The following is a 9,289-nucleotide window of genomic DNA, read 5'->3' as shown; positions in this document are numbered from 1 at the left end:
ATATATATATATATATATATATATATATTTTTTTTTTTTTTTTTTTTTTAATGAGATATAGTCTCGGAATTGCAAGACAAAAGTAAGACATTTTTAAATATAAACTCAAAATTACCTTTATTGTTATTATTATTTTGTTCCATGGCTTGCACAGACTGCTATGTTAAAACCTATAGTAATTTCTGCCATCAGATTGACTCCGCCCACAAAAAAACGTAATCACTGTTTGCAAACACTGAAATTGGTCTATACTGTATGAGCGTGTTATGTAAATGTGTCACCTCTGTGACGATTCGTCATCTGTGAACTTTTCTGACCTAACGTGAATTTCAGGAGTATTAAAACGCGCATTATACTCCTCCCACAGCAATGATGTAGTACGACTCAAACCGGCAAGAAGCTACGAAGCCAGAACAGGTTTTTCTCCATGTCCTACTTAGCGAGGCGGTGTTCCTGATAACCCACCAGAAGATAAACCTCACAGCCACACTGGATTGTCAAACGACGGACACTTGAAGCGTAACTATTTGTTAACCATAAAAACCGAGATCTTATAAAGGATGAATTCAATAAGACATGTGCCTTCGCGGGTTAAAAGCAAAAGGACGGAAACGATTTTAGGAGCCGAGAGGGAGCATTTCGAAAAACAGCAGGTATGGTAACTTGAATAGTTGATCTGTTATGTTGCGATGCTAATGGTTAGCGGAGTATCAATGATACTCTGCTAGCATTGACTACATTTGACGAGATAATATGTTGTACACTCGCAGAATACATCATTTTGGATGCAATATTATTAACACAGCTTGCGTAGGCATTAAGCATTGCAGTAATAACGTCTTTCCAGGAATGTCGGTCTTTAAAACGTACAGGCAATGACGTAAGACATAATTCATTAGTAGTTAACGTTAATAATTCATGTAAGTAGTAACGTTAAACTTATTACTGAAACGAAACATTTGGTTTCAAACAACTGGCAAGACCAGTTTACGTTTGACATAACGTCATCCGGGAACTCGCCGAACCTGTCCATACAGCTACGTTACCTACAAGGTGATAAGAACGCCAACGTTCAACGTGTGATATTAACATATGTTTTCGGTTTGCAATAATTATTGTTAATTTTAGACTGCTTCAAGCAGTACATGACATGCACATAGTTGTGATGCCCGTATGCCGTTGTAAAGGTTAAAATAAAATGGTGTGATGTAAACTATAGATCAAAGTAAAACGCAACGGGCTTTTGTTTGTCGTGAATATTTGATTTATGAAATGGATTGTTCTTTGCAGTGAATTTAGAGATATTGGGTTTCAGAACATCACCCCCTAAGTAAATCACAATAAAATATTTGTCTATCCTTTGCCAAATTAAATCAACCAATCCCAACTTTGCAATGAAGAGAGGAAACAAATATGAAATTATTTAATGTTATCGATAATCGTAGTACAACTTGAGTATAACGGTAATGGCATGCATACATTTTTAATCTTGTTTTAAAAAGGCAAAATGCTCAGACTTCGGCCTATCTATCTATCTATAAAGCCATAGAAATGTAATGATGAATTATATTCAGAGTTTTAAGTCAGTGAAGAGAAATCAGGAATCCCAATAATCAAATAAGACCCCACTGAATAAAAAAAAAAAAAAAAAAAAAATAGGGTTCATGTTTTATTTATTTATTTTTATTGCATATTCAGAATAAATAGAACGTATCTTCTTTTCAGACCCTTCAGGCATTCAGGCTTTGATATCAAACTTTTATGGTCATTAATGTCAGTAACTATGTCTGGTCTGTATCACTCATGTGGCAACCTTGCTTGTCAAAGGTGTTTTTTTGAGGTCTTTTGTTTGTGGCATGACGGGTTCTTCCTGTTCCATTGTCTTTTTATTTATTTGTTATTTTTTATCTTCATTAGGTTCAATGTGTATGTATCTATTTACTAAATAGTCAAATACTAGTCTATAGTAAGTAACAGCAGGTCAAAAGCATTTTGAACAGTTAATTTTAGAACCAAAGAAAAAAAAAAAAAGGTAATGTTGGAAAGCTACAATTTTTCTTTAAGTTATGCAGACCCAAGAATCTGGTTTGGCAGGTTCTTCTTCCCTTTTATTGTAATTTGTACTCCACACTTAGTGTTGTCTCTGGTTGAAAATGGTGAGGAAAATGGTCAGTACTAAATTACTTGATATATGCATGCAGACAAATATAACTTAAGAACTGATAGTTAGATGGAAGTTTTGTGATGTATATTTTACCGAAAAAATTTAAATTAAATATTAAACCATTGCATTTATTTTTTTTATGTGATTCCAGTAAGATATGTACGGGATAGAGGGACTAAAGTTAAATTCCAGTCTTTATTTAATCACCTTTCCAACATGTATAACTTCCCTTCTTCTATGAAATAGATGTTAGGTAGAATTTAAAAGACTGACAGCCTCAGTTACCATCCACTTTCACTTTTGTTAGTACAATGAGAGTGAATGGTGACAAAGGCTGTCTAGTGTGTTCAGTAAATAAAAGAAAGTCATACAGGTTTTGAACAATATGAGTGTGAGAGTGTTAACAGACATTTTTTAAAATAGAAAAAGCTATTCATTTAAATATAAATATTGCAGTATTCATTAAATTACTTATATATATGTATACAAAAAACAAAATTAATTTTCTTTTCTCACTAACGAGTCAAATATGCCACATAGCTCTGTCTGTTTACATCACCGCTTTGTGTGTTTTGTGTCAGCTCTCACGTGAGTTGAGCCACCCTGCATTGAAAAATGTTTCTAGGCAACAGTGCCTTTGTGTTACCTCTGTTAAGCAGCTATCTAGAGGTTGTGAATATATGTAGGCCTATCGTAGGGGTGTCCTTGTACGAATTACACTGAGAGTGTGGGCTGCATTAGAAGGGGCGTCAGGCATAAAACATGGCAAATTAAATCTGCAGATAATCTGCTGTGATGTCGTCTAATGGGAGCAGCTGAAAGTGAGCGAGAGACTGTGGGATGTTCTTTCCTAAGGTGGAATAGATGCTACACAAGTTACCTAGACAGAACAGAATGTATTGTACACTGCTGAGCTAATGCTTAACACAAGGCCTGAATTTCAGGTTTGAAACTTGCTAGCAACCTGCTCAAAAATTTTAGCAACATGCTTAATCATGCTAGCAGCTTGTTAAATCAGCCTGTCAACAATTTGAATCATGCTTTCAGCATGCTAAAAATGCTAGTGACATGTTACATCATGCTAGAACTAGGGATGCATGATCATGATTTTTCATGGCTGATTCCGATACTGATTTTTTTTTACGAGCAAACTTGCAGATTCCGATACACAATATTTTTTTTTAATCTTTAAGCAACAAACAAGAAAGAAGGAAAGTATACATAAACAAGATGTTTATTTGGTATTTAATAGGCCAAACTGGCTTTTGGCTATTGAAAACAATAACCATAACCATCTGAAATTAACGGCAGTATCTGCACAGTAAGTTGACTACATTCAGCACATAGATGGTACAGACATCAGCACCATGTGAAATTAAAGACAATAACTGCATAGTTCTACAGTCCAAACAACACAATCAACACACATTCAATAAGAGGTTTCTTAATCAGCATTCAGTATTTTAGTTTTAAATTTGGTTTTAAATTAAAAAAAGGTCTTTACCAGTGAGACTAAATAAAAGTATGCTATGTAAATACATTAATCCAAAATTTTAAAATGAAATAATGTTGGTGCGAATAAAACAAAGATGGAAGATCTAATTCATCCAATAAAAAAAGAAAAATATATATATTTTTTTTTACTTGAGCCAATGAAAAATAAATAACTATTGTCTCAAATAATAATGATAATAATAAAAAAAAATATATATATATAGATGTAAGGCATTTACCCTAAGTTTTTTTTCCTTAATTGGATGAATGAAACACTATTTTTTCAGGTCATTTTTAAATCAAATTAAGTCGATGTAATTTTAAGGTAAAATAAAAATAATCATCCTATACAGAACTGACATTTACTTTTGTCTTTTCAAACATGTATGCAAGTTCTACTTTAAAAAAAAAAAACATCCTGAACATCCTTCACAGGTCATGGACAGGTACAGTACGCTCGCGCAGCTTCAGTGAGTTTATTTACTTTGTTTAACTTTTATCTTGCAAAAATTTGAATTGATTTTACACACACACACACACACACACACACATGTTTTTCGGACTATAAGTCGCACCTGAGTATAAGTCGCATCAGTCCAAAAATACGTCATGATGAGGAAAAAAAACATATATAAGTCCCACTGGACTATAAGTCGCATTTATTTAGAACCAAGAGAAAACATTACTGTCTGCAGCCGCGAGAGGGCGCTCTATGTTCTCAGTGTAGATAGACTACAGCAGCACTGAGCAGCATAGAGCGTCCTCTCACGGCTGTAGACGGTAATGTTTTCTCTTGGTTCATTTCTCTCGATTCATGTCAAATTCATTTTGATAAATAAGTCACACCTAAGTCCAAATAAGTCGAAGGACCAGTCAAACTATGAAAAAAAGTGTGACTTACAGTCCGGAAAATACGGTATGTTGTCTAGCAGAGACACCCCATTGTTTGGTACTGCTGAAACCTTAGCTGAGTTCGCTATTTCAAATAAATTATCTGCCCGCCATCCACCGCCCCTATATTTGATCATCACATTATTATGATTCTAAATCTTAATTTGGTTGATTTTTAATGGCAGATTCGGTGACATTAGAGCTGATCTCTGCATCACTGCACACTTCTGTGGCTTATATGGCTTCATGGCCAACTGAGCTGATTGCGGCTTCTCAGTCAATGCTTGTGTTTATACATGCTTATCACATCGTAGGGCTCGACATTAAGCTTTGACGTGAGCTTGTCCTTCGGACAAGTAAATCATTCATTTGTCAGAGTAAAAAAGTTACTTGTCTGGAGGGAAATTTATTTTATTTTTTGCCACAAATGTAATTTATTCTGAAGCAGTCTCATCAGTGCTCTATAAGGTATTACTTTAATCAGCATATTTTTTATATTTGCCTTTAATTGCTTGCTGTTACACTTTTTAACTTTATGAAGGACAATATTTCCTAAACTGATTAAATGTTTAGAATAATAAGACACTATATGGTTGTTACTATTCAAATGAAATTAGTATCCACAAACTCCATCTGTCCAAATGCATGAATAATGTTATTAGATTAATGTTTTACTTTTTTGACATACAAATATGAAATGTTGGAAAAATTCAATGATACTTTTAAATATATTAAACCACCAGTAGGTCTTGGCAAGCCTTAATGAGTGAATCATTGATTCAACTGATTCGTTCAAACTGCTGATTCATTCAATAAATAAAGCAAGTAACCATTTTTATAAATGACTCACTGAATCATTGATTTGTTAAAAAATGAATCATTTAGTAACGAAAGACTGTTGTGTGTTGCTCGGAGATCCGCGACTGTTCTGCTGTGGCTTTGCTTAGAATTAATTTTGTTAGCGAAATGTAGCAAAAACTAACCATTATGTCTAAAATGCAAGTTGGTTAATATTACTTATTTAACTTAATTTGTATAAAATCAATATCACATTCATTCTCGCCAAAGTTTCAGTCCTGCCCTAGTTATTGTTTACAAATATTTTGATCAGGTTGGTTTTACGGTCGGCCAAGTAAAATTCTCTTTAACTTTCCCCTTCACAAAATCCACTTGTCCTGGACAAGCGTTAATGTCGAGCCCTGCATCGGTCACATCACATTTCTTAACTGGGTGTCTACACCGGACGCGAGCTGTGCGGCGGGACCTAATACAATAGAACCCATTATAACCCGTGATGCTGCCTACACTGGATTTGGCATGATGCGGCAGTAAACGAATGCTTCGTTCTATTTATGACTTCCTGACAAAAAGTACAAATTATTTTCAGTGGTCGCTTTGTCGTGTCCAATGTAGACAGCATAGTTTGTCAGTACAGTTAGTAAAGTAGGCAGATTTAAAAGTTAGTATCTTTCTGCAGTCCATTAGACGGCAGTGCAGTGGTGGCTTGAGTCTGTTGAATGGTGATTTAATGCTACATTGTCACTCTCACAATGAGCTTTTCATACTCGTTTGCTACATTAGTAGGGCTTTGTGATTTCCGCGATGTGGAAAACGCAGACAGAATCTCAGAATCCATTCATAAAAATGGAATTTACTGTATAACGCGGAATTTCATGAAATTTGTATGTTTTTGATGAATAATTAAAAATCATGTCAGTACACTTAAAACAAATAGCTATGTAGACTAGTGTCTGTGAATATTAAACTGCTAAAAAATATTTTAAAAACGAATCCTCATGTTCTGCATGTTCATTTCATTATCAGAAAATACACAACAGAATTAGTGAAAAAAATATTATTAATTATTATTTATTCATATTTAGATGATTACGTTTGGAAAAGCTGTGCTTCCTGCATAAATCTGCAGGTCACTGTGATTTTGCCAAGTAAGACATGTTCCAACATCTTTGGTGATACTGGATCAACATAATGTCCAAACATATAGAATTAACCTAATTCCTACCCCTAAACCTAACCCTACCAATAATTTGTTCCTGAAATCAGTGGGAAATGATAGCTGATAAACGATAGTGTAGAAGCACCTAACCCTGATTGTAAGTTTAAAACAAATATTTTCTGAAAATGTGTATCTCTATTCTAATTGGTTGATTAGAATGTTGTTCCAGGATCAACAAGGATGTTGATACAGGAACATGTTGTAATTATCTGCACCTACACCAATTATCTTGCCCTACACAGCTACCTTGTTTATGTTCTTAATTCAAGTCATATACAGTACTGTTTGCTGTAGTATGTCAGTAGGAACTATCAGTTTACGTTTCCAAACATTATTTTTGGTATTAATTATAATAATCCAGTGAGATTTTTGTTTGCACAAGGAGTCTGACAGCAGCCTTTGCTCAACACAAAGATCTGATCTCATCATCATCCAGTCTGTCTGGAATGCCGTAAAGAAACAGAACAAATTGAGACAGACTTAATCCAGAAGAACTGTGTCAAGTCTCCAGAATGCTTCAGGAAACCTGCGAAGCCACAGTACTGTGCAAGGTTTTAGGCACTTGTGTAAAAATGCTATAAAGTGAGGATTCTGTCAAAAATAATGCCATACATTTTATTAATTAACTTCTATTAAATTAACTAAATTAAATCAACATTTGGTGTGACCACACTATGCGTTTAAAAATGCTTTTTGCACATTGTTTTTCAGGTAGCTTTGCAGGTAGGTTTCTTGAAGTGTATTTGAGACCTTGCCACAATTCTTCTGGATTTAGTCTGTCTCAGTTTGTTCTGTTTCTTCTTGTTATTCCAGACAGACTGGATGATGATGAGATCAGATCTCTTTGTGGAGGACTGGCTTGTGTCAGACTCCTGTGCAAATAAAAATCTCACTAGTTTATTACAAGTAATGCCAAAAATAATGTTTGGAAATGTTGGTATTACTGATAAAACTGATAATTACTACTGACACACTACAGCAAAAGATAGAAATAACTGACTTAAAACCATTTTTTTGTTGGTGAAAATACTAGTGGCCTAAGACTTTTGTACAGTACTGTATATATTTTGTGCTATTTGTGTTTTAAGTTATTTATAATAAGTGAAGTTTACTGTTAAGTGCACTGATGTCAGACTCATTTTGAATAATGACGTTTATAGTTAAAGGTACAGGTTGTAGGACCTGCCACTAGAGGGAGCACTACTAAAACAATAATAATCGCATGGTTTGATGACGCTAAGGAGCCTGGAATGATGGGATTTGTTGTCTTCTACCCAACCGCTGACGCCATCAATCAGATGGAAAGATAAATCTGGATTTAATTAATTACTGTTTAGTCAGATGATATGAAAATTATTACCACTTGTTCAACAAATATATACACTCGTGTACATTCACACACAATAATTGGGCATACATAGCAAACGCGAGTTCAACGATTTGCGCGAGTAGATTACATACAAAGTCAATGTAAAGATGCGATCAGACTATGCATCAGACGAATCCTAGCATGGATCTAGAGACGTAATGCCCTGCATTTGGCATGCATGCCCCATAATACTAATCTTGTTGATCGTTATAATTGCATACATTTTCTGTAAAGATGTGAATCAAAACAACTCACCTGTCGAGTAAAACACAAACGAGATCGGCATCTCTTTCTAGTTGAAGTTTGTTGCGAAGTTCTTAGGGCTGGGATAAATGATTATTTTTTAAACGATTAATCTAGCGATTATTTTTTCGATACATCGATTAATCTAACGATTAATGTTTTCAGACCGATTCGATTCAATAAAATTCAATACGTTCAATAAAACCTTGAAGCCTTGAAAACACATAGCTTACTGAAACAAGCTTACTGAACACAGGGCCTAGTTTACTGAAAAAAAAGTTCTTCTTTCAGATGAAAATAACAACAACTTGATGTCTAGCATTCAATAAAAAAGGTCACCCAAAATGCTTGTTTAGAGCAATTGAAAGAATACAGTAGCCAATATAAACTGGAGGGCTTTAAGCTAATACAGAGAGTGCTTTTCCAAAAAATAAATTAATAAAAATTAACAGTGGGAGCCAGCAGCCTGTCATGGAAAAAAAAAAAAAAAATCTGAATGTTCTGCGTGAAACTTTGGCGTTCCGCCCTTTTTCTATCATGTCTAATGACTTTGTTTAATATGCACGAGGGAGGGAGGGATAGAGAGAGCAAAACAGCACTCGTGTAGTTTGAAGACTGTGAGTGTGCGAGCGCGCGTGAAACTTTGGTGTATCGCCCTTTTCCTATCGTGTTTAATGATTTTGACTAATATGCACAAGGGAGAGAGAGAGCAAGTGTTGTTTGAAGACTGTGAATGCGCGCGTAGCCGGGGCTCTCTCGTACATGCCCTGTCAGGCGCAGCAGTCATTCTATTATACATCACTCACCGATCAAATAAGGCTTTGACAGCCGCCAAAAAAAAAAAGAAAAACCCCTGGATTGGTTGTATAACGTTGGACAGAATGTTGATCCGGCCATCGCGTATATTCAGCGCACATAAGGTAAACGTTTTGCAAACGTTTTTTAGAGAAATAAAAACAGGTTGACGAATCGATGTGCATATTTCGCGTCGCGGTATTTTTTCCGTCGACATCATCGATGACCTCGACGCCTTGTCCCAGCCCTACAAGTTCTCTCCATCTAGATATTGATCCTCACTCTTTCTCTCAACTTGTCCCAAACTCTTCTTGGG

At 35.1% G+C, this 9,289-nt stretch overlaps 1 protein-coding gene across 1 annotated transcript in view; it reads left to right on the top strand.

The window, feature by feature from the left end:
* The first annotated feature begins 242 nt into the window (after positions 1 to 242).
* Positions 243 to 9,289, top strand: part of hip1rb (huntingtin interacting protein 1 related b) — a 62,453-nt gene continuing 53,406 nt past the window's right edge. Inside the window, exon 1 of the mRNA XM_026254811.1 lies at positions 243 to 653. Coding sequence (XP_026110596.1) covers positions 561 to 653 — 93 coding nt within the window. The 5' untranslated portion in view covers positions 243 to 560. The remainder of the gene's footprint in view (positions 654 to 9,289) is intronic.

This window comes from Carassius auratus, chromosome 5, assembly GCF_003368295.1.
Source record: "Carassius auratus strain Wakin chromosome 5, ASM336829v1, whole genome shotgun sequence".
In the NCBI taxonomy this organism is placed as follows: Eukaryota; Metazoa; Chordata; class Actinopteri; order Cypriniformes; family Cyprinidae; genus Carassius; species Carassius auratus.
The sequence above is the reverse complement of the archived record's forward strand: the minus strand, read 5'-3'. Positions and strand labels throughout refer to the sequence as shown.